Source organism: Rhinopithecus bieti, unplaced genomic scaffold (assembly GCF_001698545.2).
Source record: "Rhinopithecus bieti isolate Rb0 unplaced genomic scaffold, ASM169854v2 scaffold_42532, whole genome shotgun sequence".
Classification (NCBI taxonomy): domain Eukaryota; kingdom Metazoa; phylum Chordata; class Mammalia; order Primates; family Cercopithecidae; genus Rhinopithecus; species Rhinopithecus bieti.
In genome coordinates, this window is record NW_016818301.1 from 1,913,728 (window position 1) to 1,931,865 (window position 18,138).

The 18,138-nt window shown below is 39.2% G+C and overlaps 1 protein-coding gene across 4 annotated transcripts in view; it reads left to right on the plus strand.

Moving 5' to 3' along the window:
- The window catches only part of USP37 (ubiquitin specific peptidase 37), a 131,730-nt gene that overhangs the window by 56,798 nt on the left and 56,794 nt on the right, over nt 1-18,138 (plus strand). For all 4 annotated transcript variants that reach the window (XM_017856809.1, XM_017856812.1, XM_017856811.1 and 1 more), the window contains 3 exons: nt 5,002-5,163; nt 16,097-16,228; nt 16,388-16,511. In XM_017856809.1, coding sequence (XP_017712298.1) covers nt 5,002-5,163; nt 16,097-16,228; nt 16,388-16,511 — 418 coding nt within the window. The remainder of the gene's footprint in view (nt 1-5,001; nt 5,164-16,096; nt 16,229-16,387; nt 16,512-18,138) is intronic.

An 18,138-nucleotide genomic window follows, 5' to 3' on the forward strand; every position in this document is an offset into this window, starting at 1 on the left:
CTATGGTTTTTATGGATTTAGGTTTTACATTTAAGTCTTTAATCCATCTTGAGTTAATTTTTATGTAAGGTGTAAGGAAGGGGTCCAGTTTCTGTTTTCTACATATGGCTAGCCGGTTTTCCCAGCACCGTTTATTAAATAGGGAATCCTTTCCCTATTGCTTATTTCTGTCAAGTTTGTCGAAGATCAGATGGCTATAGATGTGTGGTGTTATTTCTGAGGCCTCTGTTCCGTTCCATTGGTCTATGTATCTGTTTTGGTACCAGTACCATGCTGTTTTGGTTACTGTAGCCTTGTAGTATAGTTTGAAGTCAGGTAGCATGATGCCTCCAGCTTTGTTCTTTTTGCTTGGGATTCTCTTGGCTATACAGGCTCTTAAAAAAAAAGTTCCATATGAAATTTAAAATAGTTTTTTCTAATTCTGTGAAGAAAGTCAGTGGTAGCTTGCAGACCCTGATTTTTAAATACTGTTATTCAGTACAAGAAAGCAGAGCTCCTTGAAATAATTGTTGATTCCAGGGCTAGAGCAGGGAAAATGCAAGATCAGTCTATAACATCTTGTGGTGCCAGAAAGTAAAGATATGCACAAAAAAGTAAGAGGAAATGTCCAAAGGATACAGGAACCAACCTGAAAGGGTTATCAATGGCCCAAATTAGAACAATTATAGTAACAAAATGATAATATTGGATTAAACCTGTAGAAAAAAATAAATGTGCCTGAGTCCATACTGAAATGAATGAATGAATGTGTAGAGACTGAACAGCTCTCCCTAACAGAAGAATTCCAATTAAGAATTTTGGAGGATTGTAGGAATAAAATATTACCTTAATCAAATACTACAGTAATAATTGCAGGCAAAATCTATCATCGGGTGCTAAAATTAGTGGACAAAAGTTTGATGAGAAACAGGGTATTTGCATAGTCTCAGAGTATCTCCTTATATTTCTTAATTACAAAAGGAAAAATAGTAACTTTACTGTAGAGAAACCCAGAAGATATCTTAACCAAGAAATCAAGATTACCATCGCCAGTAATAAGACATTGTCATTATAGACTCTGTAATAGGATGCACTGAGGAGGTCACAATGTCACTTAGCTGTTATTGTTTGCAAATGCATAACCTCAATCCAATCATGAGAAAACATCAGACAAACCCAGTTGAAGGAAATAAAGTAAAATACCTGACCATTACTATTCAAAATTGTCAAAGCCATTAAAAAAAAGAAGAAATTGAGGATTGTAAGAGTAAAGAAACATGACAGCTACTTGCACTGTGGGATACTGGGCCAGAAAAAGGACTTTAGTGAAAATACTGATGAAATTTGAATAATATGTGTAGGTTACTAGTTAATAGTATCGTATCATTGTTAATTTCCTGGTTTTGGTCATTGTACTATGATTATATAAGATTCTAATATTAGGAGTAGCTGAGTGAAAGCCATTCTGTACTATTTTGCAACTTTTTTGTAAATTTAAAACTATTTCAGGCAAGGCGCAGTGACTCAGCACTTTGGGAGGCTGGGGCGGGTGGATAGCTTGAGCTCAGGGGTTCAAGATCAGCCTGGACAACATGGTAAAATTTCATCTCTACCAAAAATACAGTAATAAAAAAAAAATTAGCAGGGCGTGGTAGTGTGCATCTGTGATCCCAGCTACTTGGGAGGCTGAAATGGGAGGATCTCTTGAGCCTGGGAGGCAGAGGTTGCACTGAGCTGTGATGGTGCCATTGTACTCCAGCCTGAACAACAGAGTGAGACCCTGTCTCAAAAAATAAAAAATAAAACTATTTCAAAAGAGAAAGTAAGTGGTTAAACAAATTGTGGTATATTCATACAATGGAATGCTGTCTAGCAATAGAAAGGATGAACTGTTTATACACACAGCAGAATGGATGAGTCTCAGAATAATTATGCTGAGTGAAAGACCTCATAAGAAAGTGCATATTGTATGATTCCATTTATATGAAATTTTAGAAAATGTAATCTAGCTGAGAGCAGTGGCTCACGCCTGTAATCCCAGCACTTTGGGAGGCTGAGGCAGGTGGATCACGTGAGGTCAGGAGTTCAAGACCAGCCTGACCAACATAGAGAAACCCCGTCTCTACTAAAAATACAAAAAAATTAGCTGAGGTGGTGGCGCATGCCTGTAATCCCAGCTACTCGGGAGGCTGAGGCAGGAGAATCACTTGAACCTGGGAGGCGGAGGTTGCAGTGAGTCAAGATCGCGCCATTGCACTCCAGCCTGGGCAAAAAGAGCGAAACTCTGTCTCAAAAAAAAAAAAAAGAAAATGTAATCTATAGTGACAGAAAACAAATCAGTAGTTGCCTGGTCATAGAGACAAGGTCACAGGCAGAGAGGAGTGGGAGGGAGGGATACAAACGGGCACCAGGATACTTTTGGGAGTAATAGATATGTTCACTATCTTAATTCTAGTGATGATTTCATGAGTGTATATGTGTCAGAACTTAAAGTTATGCACTTTAAGTGTGTGCATTTTATAGTATGTCAACTATACTAAAATAAAGTTGTTTTTATTTTTAATGCATAATACAATTTTTAGGACATCCATTAAAGTTCTAGACCGGGCATGGTTGGCTCACGCCTGTAATCCTAGCACTTGGGGAGGCCAAGATGAGAGAATCGCTTGAGTCCAGAAATTTGAGACTAGCCTGGTCAACATAGCGGGACCCCATCTCTTCAAAAAAAATATAAAAATTAGCCAGACATAGTGGTGCATGCCTGTAGTCCCAGCTACTTGGGAAGTTGAGGTGGGAGGAATGCTTGAGCCCAGGAGTTAAAGGCTACAGTGAACTATGACTGTGCCATTGCACTCCAGCCAGGTGACAGAGCAATACCCTGTCTGTTAAAAATATATATAATATATATAATATGTACAATATAAAATATATATATATAAGCCTATATTATTTCCAGACTAACGGAGGGGAGACAATGAAATAGTCAAATATTCTAAAAGAAGGCATAAAGAAGAAAAAAAGGAACATAGAACATGTAGAACAAATAGTAAATTCATCATAAAATTCAAGAAATAAATCAGTACTGACATTACTGATATAATATACTAAATTTATATAAAATTTATATGAATATATACTAAATATTCCAGTTAAAGAGATATACAGGATTTAATGGAAGAAGAAAATGTATGTGCTATGTAAAAGAGAAACAACTACAATGTAAAGATGCGGAAAGATTGTAAACAAGATGAAAATAGATACATCCCATATTATCCAAAGTACAATATTTAAGGGTTTGCAGTAAGGGATAAAACTATTAGATAATGCTAACTTTTAGGTTAGAGGAATGCAGCGTTGTACTTGGAAGGGAAACTTGGGGTTTAGACAATATTAAGGTTGTTTACACAAGTGTTTGTCTTATGAAAATTTGTTACGTTCCATGTTTGATTTTTATACACTTTTCCCATATGAGTATTCTATTTCACAATTTATTTTAATTTTAACTTTTTTAATTTTTTTTGAGACGGAGTCTCTCTCTGCCCTCAGGCTGGAGTGCAGTGGCGTGATCTCAGCTCACTGCAACCTCCGTCTCCCAAGTTCAAGCAGTTCTCCTGCCTCAGCCTCCCAAGTAGCTGGGACTACAGGCGTGCACCACTATGCCCGGCTAATTTTGTATTTTAGTAGAGACAGGGTTTTCCATATTGGCCAGGCTGTTCTCAAACTCCTGACCTCAGATGATGCACCTGCCTCGGCCTCCCAACGTGCTGGGTTTACAGGTGTGAGCCACTGCACCCAGCCTTAATTTTAAAATAATAGAGACAGTGTTTTGATATGTTGACCAGGCTGATTTCAAACTCCTGATGCTTCTGCTTCAGCTTCCCAGAGTGTTGGGGTTACAGGCATAAGCCACTGTGCTACAAATTTTTTTTTAGGTAAAAAACCAAACAGCAACTAACACATGGCCCAAACAATCAGTAATTTGGGAGCAATTGGTTTGCCTTATAGAAAAGTAAATCTTTTAGAAAAGTATGCCTCACAACATACAGAAAAAGACACTTGTAACTGTATTGAAGACCTAAATAGAAGGGAAAGCAAAATTTAACTGTTAAGAGAAAATACAGGAAAAAATTTCTGTGCTCTTACGATACAAGATAATTTTTTTTTTTCGAGATGGAGTCTTGCTCTGTCACCCATGCTGGAGTGCAGTGGCACGATCTCGGCTCACTGCAAGCTCTACTCCTGGGTTCACACCATTCTCCTGTCTCAGCCTCCCAAGTAGCTGGGACTATAGGTGCCCGCCACCACGCCCGGCTAATTTTTTGTATTTTTAGTGGAGACGGGGTTTCACCGTGTTAGCCAAGATGGTCTCGATCTCCTGACCTCGTGATCCACCTGCCTCAGCCTCCCAAAGTACTGAGCTTACAGGCGTGAGCCACTGGACCCAGCAAAAAAATTAAAACTGATAATAGTAAGTAATGTAATCATATGAGGAAATGGAAAGTCACTGTTGTTTGAAGTATAAACTGGTGCAGCCTTTTTGGAAAATAATCACAATATCTCAAAAAATTAAAAATGAAGATTGAAAATACCTCTAACATTTTCACTTCTATGCATATAAACTAGAGGAATTTCTCAAGGAGATTGGGTAAGAATGTTTGTTGTATTATTTGTAACAGTGGAAAAAGTATACAGTAAATCTGTTCAAGACTAGGTAAACTAATGTAGTATCCGCAAAATGGATAACAGTGAAACTATAATATATTGTTTTCTTTTTCAGGCTATTCACATGGATTATTTTGGTTGTAGGTTAAATATGTTATGTATTATAACCCTCTCCATCTGTGTAGGAACAGATTTGCTAGTTTATGTTTGTAGAGTTTTCCCTTAAGTGATCATTATTACTGATATTTCCCTAAATTCAAGATTTTTTTCCTTAAACATTGACTTCTCTTAATCTATTCAGGGAAAATAGTAGTATTCAAAAATTTATTTTGCTTCTTCATTATTTATGCTTTTTTGTAGGACTAATGTTTCAAGCCAGACTCCCTCTGCCAAAAGAAGTTTGGGATTTCTTCCTCAGCCGGCTCCTCTTTCTGTTAAAAAACTGAGGTGTAACCAGGATTACACTGGCTGGAATAAACCAAGAGTGCCCCTTTCCTCTCACCAACAGCAGCAACTGCAGGGGTAGGTTAATTCTTTCATTTTACTTTCTTTTTTATAAATGATTCAATAGAAGTGTGCTTTGGTGTAAAACATAATTAAAGGAGTCACATTAAAGTTCTAAAATATTTAGAAATTAGATCACTTATTAAAGATTTGTTACATCCATAAGTAATGTTAACTTCATTTTCTGTTCGCCAAACAGTTTTAGAACTTTGGAATATATATAATATTCATTTTAAAGCAGAAAATGTGTATTTTCCAACCCGTTACACTTCATTCTGTGGCTGAGATACTTTCAACATTTTTTATATATTTTCCCTAGTTTCTTCATGGTTATATATTTATTAAACACAAAAAGGAGATCATAGTATAATAACTGTAGTAATTATAGTAGCTATCTTTTTAATTTTTTTTTTAAATAGAAATGGGACCTCACTATGTTGCAGGTTGGTAGAATTCCTGGCCTCAAGCAATCCTCTCTCCTCAGCCTCCCAAAGTGCTGGGATAACAAGCATGAGCCACTGTGCCTGGCCAGTAGCTCTGTTACCTAAAGTATTTATTGTGTGCCAGATACTGTCTGCTAAGTGTTTAAATTGATTTTTTTTTCTTTTAAATCTTCACAACAAGTCTTTGAGATAGATATATTAAAAATCTGGTTTTATGAATAAAGTAAGACTTAGCAAAGTTAATTAATTTGCTCAAAGTGATATAGTCAGTAGTACAGCAGTAGTAAATCCGGGCAGTTGTGCTCCAATTGTGTTCTTAGTCACTATGCTATATTGCTTCTCTGTTATCTTTTTCACTGCACATTAATCTTGGCACCCTTGTATATTAACACAGAACTTGCAACCACGTAAGTGTGCATTTAGGTTTCTCTTTTTTCCAAATATAATTCAAGCTAGAATGAACATTGTTATACATATATGTATGTTTTTAATGTTTGTTGGAACTTTTCTATAGGATAAAATATTGGAAGTAAAATTGTTAAGGATTAAGACTACGGAAGGCAGTTTGAAATTTTTAATTATTTTTACCAGACTGTTCTCTCATAACCTATCAACTTATTTGTTTTTAATCTCACTCAAAGTACTGCTTTTATACCAGCTTTAAACTTACAACATTACTTGAATGAGTGGTATATGCCAAGTGGCTTATTCATAGTAGTTTATATGCTTCATATATTTGCAGAAAACATCATAAAATTTGCAGTGAAAACAATTCACTCTCCTTTCTGCTTACCTGTTGCTTTCTCTAATCTTCATCTTTTCTACTCTTTCTTCTATGATGTTTGCTTTCCAGTCAAATGCTTAATTTCCTTTGTCCTTCATTCTAATTGTTCTACCTCAGTTATCTTGCTGCCTCCTAACCAGACAACATTTTATATTGGTCTTATCTATCCCATTTCATAACCATTCTTCATCTGGGTCTTTGTCTCTGTCTACCCTGATCTTACTTGTTTCATTTTCTTGTTGCCTTCTCTTGTATATTTTTTAGTTTACTTGTGGTTTCTGTTATTCACCTCCTTCAGACTCTTTTCAGAGCCTTGTGAGTTGCCACCCTTGGTGCTCTAGACTCCTCCAGTGTTTCTTTCATTTCTGTATAGTACCTATACCCATCTCTAGAAAAAACATTGTTGAGCAAAACTCTGTCTCAAAAAGAAAAAAAAAAAAAGATTCAAACTAAGGATCACAATGGACAAGCAAGAATAAATGAAATGGCAAATACTTGAACTCAGAAAAGATGGAGAAGAAAAGGTATATTGAAAATGAAGTTTTAAATTGAAGATACCGAAGTGAAAATAATTTCAAATGAAAATAGGCTTTAAAAAGGAAAGTCGGAAAAGAAAAAAAAAAAAGAAGAAGTATAAAAAACCAGAAAGGGCCGGGCACGGTGGCTCATCCCTGTAATCCCAGCACTTTGGGAGGTGGGTGGATCGCCTGAGGTCAGGAGTTCGAGACCAACCTGACCAGTATGGTGAAACTCCGTCTCTACTAAAAATACAAAAATTAGCCAGACATGGTGGTGTGTGTCCATAATCCCAGCTACTCAGGAGGCTGAGGCAGGAGGATTTCTTGAACACAGGAGGTGGAGGTTGCAGTGAGCTGAGATCGCGCCACTGCACTCCAGCCTGAGTGACAGAGTGACACTCCATCTCAAAAAAAAAAAGCCGGAAAGAAAGTAGTTGAATTAGAAAAAGGCAAAGAATACACCCATATTACATATAATTAGTGTCCCAGAAGAAGAAGATCAAAGCATTGAGACAGAAGTAGTGTTAAAAAACTATAATCCTGCTGGCATGGTGACTCATGCCTGTTATACCATCACTTTGGGAGGCAGAGGTGAGTAGATCTCTTTTTTTTTTTTTTTTTTTTTTTTTTTTTTTGGAGGCAGAGTCTCGCTCTGCCGCCCAGGCTGGAGTGCAGTGGCCAGATCTCAGCTCACTGCAAGCTCCGCCTCCCGGGTTCACGCCATTCTCCTGCCTCAGCCTCCCGAGTAGCTGGGACTACAGGCGCCCGCCACCTCGCCCGGCTAGTTTTGTATTTTAGTAGAGACGGGGTTTCACCGTGTTAGCCAGGATGGTCTCGATCTCCTGACCTCGTGATCCGCCCGTCTCGGCCTCCCAAAGTGCTGGGATTACAGGCTTGAGCCACCGCGCCCGGCCGTGAGTAGATCTCTTGAGCCCAGGAATTCGAGACCAATCTGGGCAACATAGTGAAACCCCATCTCTACAAAAAGTACAAAAATTAGCTGGGCTTGGTGGCGTGCACCTATGGTCCCAGATACTCAGGGGACTGGGGCAGGAGGATTGCTTGAGCCCAGGAGGTCAAGGCTGCAGTGAGCCATGATAGTCCACTGCACTTCAGCCTGGGAGACAGAGAACGAGACCTTGTCTAAAAAAAAAACAACAAAAAAACTATAATCCAAGAAAACTTCACTGAAATAAAAGTCTTGAATCTATATATTGAAAGAGTTTTCCAGGTATCCGGAAAATTGACCTAGAATATTCAAGACAAATCTTAGTAGAACTATTAGACTTTAAAGACAAGGAAGATCCTCAGTTCCTTAATCAAAAAGATGAAATAATTTACAAGGGCAACAGAAATAGACTGGCATCAGACTTCTCAAAATCATCATGTAGAGCAGGATAACATTAACATCATTTTCAAGAAACTCGATGAAAGGAGGCGTGAAACAAATATTTCATGCCAAGCCAAGATGTCAAATATGCAAGCTAGAGAAAAAAAGTTTGAAGTATAAGAACTTGGAGTACTATACACACATTTGCTCTTCCTGAGGACTGTACAGAAAATGAGCTTCATGCATCCAAGAGTAACTGGAGAAACATTGACAAAAGCATAAATGATGAACATTTCATGTATTCAGTTATAGAACTAAGACAAACAATGGTGAGAATACATATAAAAGAATGGTATATAAACATTATGTCAGCTGGGCATGATGGCTAACACCTGTAATCCCAGCACTTTGGGAGTCTGAGGCAGGCAGATCACTTGAGCTCAGGAGTTCGAGACCAGCCTGGGAAACACAGAAAAACCACGTCTCTACAAAAAATACAAAAAAAAATTTAGCTGAGTATGGTTGTGCACACTTGTAGTTCCATCTGCTTGGGAGGCTGAGGTGGGAGGATTGCTTGAGCCTGGGAGGTCGAGGCCACAGCGAACTGTGGTCACACCACTGCACTTTAGCTTGAGTGACAAAGTGAGACACTATTTCCCCCCAAATTTTTTTTTTCTGATAAAGTAGTAAGATTGCAACTAAAAGAAAATGGGCAGAGAGAGAAGGAAGAAAGTAGAATAATGTAGTTGACTGTTTCATAAAGTAATAGGTGTGAGTCAAAGGATACCATTTAAAATGAATGGGCTGAGTGCAATGGCTCACGCCTGTAATCCCAACACTTTGGGAAGCCAAGTTGGAAGGATCACTTGAGCTTGATAGTTCAAGACCAGCCTGGGCAACATAGTAAGACCCTGTCTCTACAAAAATAAATAAATAAATAAATAAATAAAATGGGCAGGCTAGGCCAGGCACAGTGGCCCACATGTGTAATCCTAGCGCTTTGGGAGGCCGAAATGGGGGGTCACTTGAGGCTAGGAATTCAAGACCAGCCTGGGCCACATAGCAAGACCCTTTCTCTACAAATACTAAAATAAAATAAAAAATTATCCCAACGTGGTGGTACATGTCTTTAATCCCAGCTACCGGGGAGACTGAGGCTGGAGGATCGCTTGAGCCAAGGAGTTTACAGTTACAGTGAGCTATGATCGTACCACTGCACTCCAGCCTAAGTGACAGAGCAAGACCTTGTCTCTAACATAAAATAATAAAATGGGCAGGCTAGATGGTTTTAAAAATTTATGATAAAGGGGTTAACAGCAATATAAAAATAGTCTAAAACTGTCTCGCAAAGCAAAACTGAACTCTGTGCTGCATACTAGAAATATACGTAGAACAGTAATTCAAAAAGTATTATAATAGAGGGAAGGAGAGATTATTTAATGAAAACAATTAAGAAATCAGAGGCTGCAGTCCTGATACCCAATAAAGTAGAACTTAGGTCAGAAATTTGTATGTTAGGCCAGAAACCTATATATTTCTTCTTCCAGGTCTGTCAGTTTTTACTTTATGTATTTTATAGCTTTGTTTTTGGCACATACACATTTAGGATTATATTAATTACATCTTAATGAATTGACTTCTCTATTGTTATGAAACGCCCCTTTTATCCCTGATAATATTTTCTGAAGTCTACTGTGTCTTATATGAATAGTGACTCCACATTTTTATGATTAGATCATCCAGTCTAAATTGATAGTTGAAGTATTTAGACCATTAACATTTTTCACAATTATGGATAAGGCTGAATTTAAGTCCACCATCTTGCTAATTGTTTTCTATTTGTTCCATCTGTCCTTGGTTACTTGTTTCTCTTTTCTTTCTTTCCTTTGTGTTCATTTTATCTCCATTATTGCCTCCTACCCCACACCATTTATATTATTATCATACATTTTACTTCTTTTTCTTCTTCTTTTTTTTTTTTTTTTTTGAGATGGAGTTTTGCTCTTGTTGCCCAGGCTGGAGTGCAATGGCGTGATCTCAGCTCACTGCAGCCTCTGCCTCCCAGGTTCAAGCAATTCTCCTGCCTCAGCCTCCAGAGTAGCTGGGATTATAGGCATGCGCTACCATGCCTGGCTGATTTTGTATTTTTAGTAGAGTTAGTAGAGACGGGGTTTCTCCATATTGGTCAAACTGGTCTCGAAGTCCGGACCTCAAGTGATCTGCCCGCCTTGGCCTCCCAGAGTGTTGGGATTACAGGCATGAGCCACCGTGCCCAGCCCATTTTACTTCTATGTATGTTACACATCCCACAATACGTAGTTATGTCTTTTTTACAGCCTTACTAATTCATGTACCATGTAGTTACCTATTTAAAGTGTATTATTTGGTGTTATTTTTTTACTTTAAACAGTCCAGTAGTATTTAAAGAAATTAAAACATGAGACAGAAATGTATTTTGTATTTTCCCACATGATTTCCCATTTTAAGTGCTCTTTATTCTTTTGTGCAGATCTGAGTTTCTATCTGGTATCATTTTTCCTTCTGCATGAAGAATGTCGTTTTAACATTTCTTACAGTGCATGTCTCCTGGCAGCAAGTATTCTCAGATTTTGTTTGTCAGAAAAGGATTTAGCTTTTAATTTTTTAAAAGATTATTTCCGGCCGGCGCGGTGGTCCAAGCCTGTAATCCAGCCACTGGAGCCAGAACGGGTGGAATTCCGAGGTCCCAGGAGATTCGAGACCCCATCCTGGCTAACAACGGTGAAACCTGTCTCTGACTAAAAAATACAAAAAACTAGCCGGGCGGAGATGGCGGGCGCCGGTACCAGCTTACTGGGGAGGCCTTGAGGCCCAGGAAAGGCGTGGACCGGGAGGCGGGAGCTTGCCAGTGAGCCTGAAGATCTGGCCACTGCCACTCCAACCTGGCAACAGAGCGAGACCACCCGTCTCAAAAAAAAAAAAAAAAAAAAAAGATATTTCCATTGGATCTAGAAATCTAGCTTATATAGAACTCTAACTTGATAGTGTGTTTCTTTCAGTATTTTAAAGATATCTTTTCTTTGTCTTCTGTTTTGTATAATTTCTGACTAGAAGCCTATGGTCTTAATCTTGTTTTAGTCTTAACTTTACAATTATGTACTTTGTTTCCCTAGTTCTTGCATATTCAAAATGTTTTCTCTAGCTTGGATACTTGAAAAATAGTTCGGACCCAAAATCCTTGGGTCATGCTTTCTTTCCTTGGGTTTCTTATAATGCTACTTTACTGTTACCTTGCTTTGTATTTGCTTTTCAGAAATAAGATGCCAGTCTAATTCTTCTGCACTTGTAAGTGATTTAATCTTTTTCCCTGAAGATGCTGACAGTTTTTTTCTGACTGCTTTTCAAGATTTTCTCTTTGTTGCTAATTTTTGGCAGTTTTATTTTGATGGGCTTCATTTTGAATCGTGTTTATCTCACTTGGGATTTGTTGAGCTTCTTGGATCTGTGGGTTTTTATCAGATTTTGAACGTTTTTATCAATTTTTTTCAGATTTTTTTTCTGACTCTTCTCTCCTCTGGATTCCAATTATATTTGATATAAATATAATCGTATTTGATATCATCCCACAGGTTAGTGGGAATCTGTTCTGTTGCTGTGTCTTCAGGTTCACTGATATTTCCTTCTACAGTGTCTAATATGCTATTAATCCCATCAAGTGAAATTTTCATTTTAAATATTGCGGTTTTCATCTCTAGAAGTTTAATTTGAGTCATTAAAAAATCTTCCACTTTTCTCATTATGTTTATGATTTCCTTTCCATTCTTGATCATGTAGAGCATATTTTAAGTAGTTGTTTTAATATCCTTGTCTGCAGTGGTTTTGATTGTTTTGAAACTCCAGTTTAAGTTCTTCTTTTTCATTTCTGTTTTTTTTTCTTCTTTCTCAGCTATGTGATCTGCTTAAGTTCTTTTTGAATACAGAGTATCCTTTACTCTAAGGCTAATTTGCTTCCTTTCCTAAAGCATAGTTCGTTTGAGGTCTCTGTTAACACTGTGAATTCATCTAGGTCTCGCTACTCTGACTGGTGGAAATTCAAACTGGTGGAATTTTAGTCCCTGCATGAGTTCTGGGAGTTGTTTGGCCAATAGCTCCACAGTAAACATTCTTTTCCTTGAAGTTGTTCTTGATTAGTGTCAAGAAGACTGAGTTTCACTCTGCATACACAGGTTGGTATTCAGCCAAATATTCAAGCAGACTGCTATGCAGATTTCTGGAGCTTTTCCTTTGCTCAGTTCCCTCCTCTCAAATACTTGGTCCCAGAAATCTCAGCAACCTCAGCTTTTCAAACTCGTTTCTCTCAGCTCAACTTGGTAAGATTTCTGGGCTCTGTTTGTGTGCTCCCTGAATTGCAGTTCACAAATTGCCTCCAGACAGAAAATCTGGGTAATAGTAGGGCTCACATCATTTATTTTCCTTCTCTTAAGGATCACTGTTTTGTGTTGCCTTTTGTCTGGTATCTGCAAATAGCTATTTTCTCTCTTTTGTCCAGTTTTTTCATTGTTTATAGTAGGAAGGTAATACCAGACTCTCATACTTCCTCATAGGCAGAAGCAAAAACAGTAGTTCTCTCAGGTACTCAAAATTGACATCACCCATGGGCAACACAGGAATATCATGTATTCCTGGATGTGTTGCCCTTAGGATACAGTACCCACTAGACATGTGGTTCACACCTGTAATCTCAGCACTTTGGGAGGTCAAGGCAGGCAGATTGCTTGAGCCTAGGAGTTCAAAACCAGCCTGGGTAACATGATGAAATTCTGTCTCTACAAAAAAATAGCAAATTAGCCTGGCATGATGGTGCGCATTTGTAGTCTCAGCTACTCAGGAAACTGAGGTGGGAGGATCATCTCAGTCCAGGAAGGTCGAGGCTGCAGGGACCCAAGATTGTGCCACTATGCTCCAGCCTGGGCAACAGAATGAGACCCTCTCAAAAAAAAAAAAAAAAGGATTGGATGTGAGGGCGATGTGGCTGTGACCTCTGTCACCCCATTGTCCACCAGGGTTGATTTGGCTGATCTGACTGGCTCGGCGGGTATCCCTTTCCTCCCTCACCACCCCATGTGCATCCATCCCAAACCTGCTTGCTCAGTCAAAGAGGATGACCATCCCCAATAGAGGAGGACTGGTCTTCAGTCAAGGGTATACAAGTAGCTGCACTCCCCTGCTAGAACCTCCAAACAAGCTCTCAAAAAAAAAAAAAAAGGATGACATGGTATCACTGTTTGCTTGTGTGCTCTTCCAGTTTGGGCTGAATCTCATCATGAGGAAACAGCAAACCCAGTATGAGGGACGTTCTATTAAAGATAAGGCTAGGTCAGGTGAGGTATCCCATGCCTGTAATCCCAGCACTCTGGGAGGCCAAGGCAGGTGAATCACTTGATGTCAGGAGTTCGAGACCAGCCTGGTCAACATGGGGAAACACTCTCTCTATTAAAAATACAAGCTGGACATGGTGGCTCATGCCTGTAATCCCAACACTTTGGGAGGCAAAGGCGGGCGGATCACTTGAGGTCAGGAGTTCAAGACAAACCTGGTCAACATAAGGAAACCTCTACCAAAAATACAAAATATTAGCCAGACCTGGTGGTGCATGCCTGTAATCCCAGCTACTCGGGAGGCTCAGGCAGGAGAATTGCTTGAACCTGGAAGACGGAAGTTACAGTAAGTCAAGATCACACCCCTGCACTCCAGCCTGGGTGACGGAGCAAGACTCCGTCTCAAAAAAAATAAATGAACACAAAAATTAGCTGGGTGTGGTGGCACATGCCTGTCACCCTAGTTATTTGGGAGGCTTAGGCAAGAGACTTGCTTGAACCCAGGAGTTAGAGGTTGCAGTGAACTGAGATCATGCCACTGGACTCCAGCCTGGGCAACAGAGCAAGACTCTTGTCTCAAAAAAAAAAAAAAAAACAGGCTGGGTGCAGTGGCTCATGCCTGTAATCCCAGCATTTTGGGAGGCCAAGGAAGGAGGATTGCTTGAGCCCTGCAGTTCAATACCAGCCTAGGCAACATAGTGAGATCCGTGTCTACAAAAATTAAAAAATTACCCAGGCATAGTGGTACACACTTGTAGTGGGGAAGCTGAGGTAGGAGGATTGCTCCAGCCTGGGAGGTTGAGGCTGCAGTAAGCCGTGATCACACCACCGCACTCCAGCCAGGACAACAGAGCAAGACCCTGTCTCAAAAACAAAAATAAAACAACCCAGGGGTAGGGAGAACTGTGTTCTTCAAAAATGTCAGTGTCATGTAAGAGAAAGCTGAGGACTTACTCCAGATTAAAGAAAACTAAAGAGACATGAAAACATCATGTGATCCTGGACTGAATCTTGTACGTAAGTGAGGGAAAAAAAGCCATAAAGAACCTTAGATCAATTGACAAAATTGAATTAAGGAATGTATATTAGATAGAATATTGTATCAGTGTTAAATTTACTGATGCTGTACAGTTAAATTAACTGTACTCTGGTTATTTATAAGAATGGTCGTATGAAATACACACTAAAGTATTTGGAACTAAAGGGGTTTAATAAATGCAACTTACTCAAATGGTTTCAGAAAAATATATAGAGAGAGGGATATTAAGTGATGAAGTGCATGTTACAGAAGTATGATAGTTGGTGAATATGGGTAAAGATTTTTGCATCTTTTCTGGAAGTCTACATTTATTTCTAAATAAAAAGTGTTTGTTTGTTTCTTAAAAAACGTAGTCTCACTGTGTTGCCCAGGCTTTAGGGCAGTGGCGTGATCTCGGCTCACTGCACCCTCTGCCTCCTGGGTTCAAGCGATTTTCCTGCCTCAGCCTCCCAAGTAGCTGGGACTACAGGCACGTGCCTCCACGCCCAGCTAATTTTTTGTATTGTTAGTAGAGACGGGGTTTCACCATGTTAGCCAGGATGGTATCCATCTCCTGACCTTGTGATCCACCTGCCTCGGCCTCCCGAAGTTCTGGGATTATAGGCATCAGCCATTGTGCCCAACATAAAAAGGTTTTAAAATATGTTTGTACTTAGGAAAACGGTTTGGCAGTACCTAAACACATATATTCTATGACCCAGTAGTTCCTTTTCTGAGCATTCATTTTCAGAGAAATGAATAAGTTATATTTAAGTGAAAAAAATAAATTATAAGTAAGAATGAATAGCACTTTAGGTAAGCCCCCAGTCATGTCATGTTTAGCATTCATTTTGAAAATGTGTACTTTTCCATTAGATCAAACTAAGTATTTATTTATTTATTTATTTATTTATTTATTTATTTATTTTGAGACAGAGTCTCACTCTGTTGCTGAGGCTGGAGTGCAATGGTACAATCTCGGCTCAATGCAACCTCCGCCTCCTGGGTTCAAGTGATTCTCCTGCCTCAGCCTCCAAGTAGCTGCGATTACAGGCGCATACCACCACGCCTGGCTAATTTTTGTGTTTTTAGTAGAAACAGTGTTCCACTATATTGCCCAGGCTGGTCTCAAACTCCTGACCTCAAGTGATCTGCCTGCCGCAGCCTCCCAAAGCGCTTGGATTACAGGCATGAGCCACCACGCCTGGCCTATTATTTTAATGTCATAATGCAGTGGTTCTCAAAGTACAGTCCCCAGACCAGCAGCATCAACATGATCTAGTAACTTGTCAGAAATGGACATTTTTGTGCCTTCTTTTTTTGGGCACATTTGTATCCAAACCTACTGCATCAGAAACCTCGGGGTTAGGGTCCAGTAATATGTAGTTTAACAAGCCCTCCAGATGATTCTGAAACATGTTAAAGTGGAGAACTCCTACTATACTGAACATACTTTAGGAATTCCTGTTGCCTTCTAAAGCACTATTTCTTTAATTTTCAGCTTCTCCAATTTGGGAAATACCTGCTATATGAATGCTATTCTACAATCTCTGTTTTCACTCCAGTCATTTGCAAATGACTTGCTTAAACAAGGTATCCCATGGAAGAAAATTCCACTCAATGCACTTATCAGGTAATCATTATGTACTGTACTTATTGAGTAACCTTTTACTTCATTGATTATAGAATAATGGAATTTTAGATACTCAAAAATTTTCTGTGCCGTTATTAGTAATTATTCTTTAAAATATCATGCCATGTCATGCTAACTTTGTGTTTTTTGTTTTACCAGACGCTTTGCACACTTGCTTGTTAAAAAAGATATCTGTAATTCAGAGACCAAAAAGGATTTACTCAAGAAGGTTAAAAATGCCATTTCAGCTACAGCAGAGAGATTCTCTGGTTATATGCAGAATGTGAGTATTAATTGTTTTAAAACGTTTCAGAGACCTGACATGGTGGCTCATGTCTGTAATCCCAGCACTTTGGGAGGCCTAGGTGGGCAGGTCACCTGAGGTGACTGAGGTCAGGAGTTTGAGACCAGCCTGGCCAACATGGCGAAACCCTGTCTCTACTAAAAATACAAAAATTAGCCAGTTGTGGTGGCATGCACCTGTAATCCCACCTACTCGGGAGGCTGAGGCAGGAGAATTACTTGAACCCGGGAGGCAGAGGTTGTTGTGAGCCAAGATCATACCATTGCACTACAGCCTGGGTGACAGAACAAGACTCCATCTCAAAAAATAAATAAATATTTATAAAAATAAATAAAATAGGCCGGGTGCAGTGGCTCATGCCTGTAATCCTAGCACTTGAGGAGGCCAAGGCGGGTGGATCACGAGGTCAGGAGTTCGAGACCAGCCTGGCCAACATGGTGAAACCTTGTCTCTACTAAAGATTAAAAAAAAAATTAGCCGGGCATGGTGGCACACGCCTGTAATCCCAGCTACTCAGGAGGCTGAGGCAAGAGAATCTCTTGAACCTGGGAGGCAGAGAGTTGCAGTGAGCTGAGATTGCACCATTGCACTCCAACCTGGGCTACAGGGCAAGACTCCGTCTCAAAAAAATAAAAATTAAAATTAAATAAATAACATTTCAGAAATCATGGAACTTGACATGATTTTAGTGTGTTTCTTGATTTTTCTTTTAAAACAAGATTTGTGTATGTGTGTTCATTATAGATTGAAAAACCTGAGGAGAGTCTGGGTGTGGTAGCTCATGCCTGTAATCCCAGCACTTTGGGAGGCTGGGGTGGGTGGATCACCTGAGGTCAGGAGTTCCAGACCAGCATGACTGACGAGGTGAAACCCCGTCTCTACTAAAAATACAAAAAAATTAGCTGTGCGTGACGTTACATGTCTATAATCCCAGCTACTTGGGAGGCTGATGCAGGATAATCGGTTGAACCCTGGAGGCGGAGGCTGCAGTGAGCCGAGATTGTGCCATTGTACTCCAGCCTGTGTGACAAGAGCAAAAATCCGTCTCAAAAAAAAAAAAAAAGAAGGAAAGAAGAAAAACCTAAAGAGTTGTAGTAAGACTAAATGTGACTCTTCTATGTATTGTACCATATTTTAATATATAGATTTGGTTTACCAGTGCAAGGACCTGGACTGTGTTCGCTGCAAAAATTACCTTTTTTAACAAAGTGAGGAGTTATTACTGATAAAATTATTAAGAATATATAATCTGTCGTTTGTTTTTATTCACCAAATATGTAGCCCCCCAAATTCTTATAAGAATAAACCCGACTTTGTTCACATATGTCACTGACTTCCAAGGGCTTTCGCTGTATAAATTATAATGTTAATAAGCTATTATTTTTTGTTTGTTTTGTTTTTTGTTGTTGGTTTTGTTCTCTTCTTTTGAGACGGAATCTTGCTCTGTCACCCAAACTGGAATATAATGATGCGATCTTGGCTCACTGTAACCTCCGCCTCCTGGGTTCAAGCGATTTTTCTGCCTCAGCCTCCCAAGTAGCTGGGATTATAGGGACCGCCGCCACACCTGCCTTATTTTTTTATTTTATTTTATTTATTTTATTTA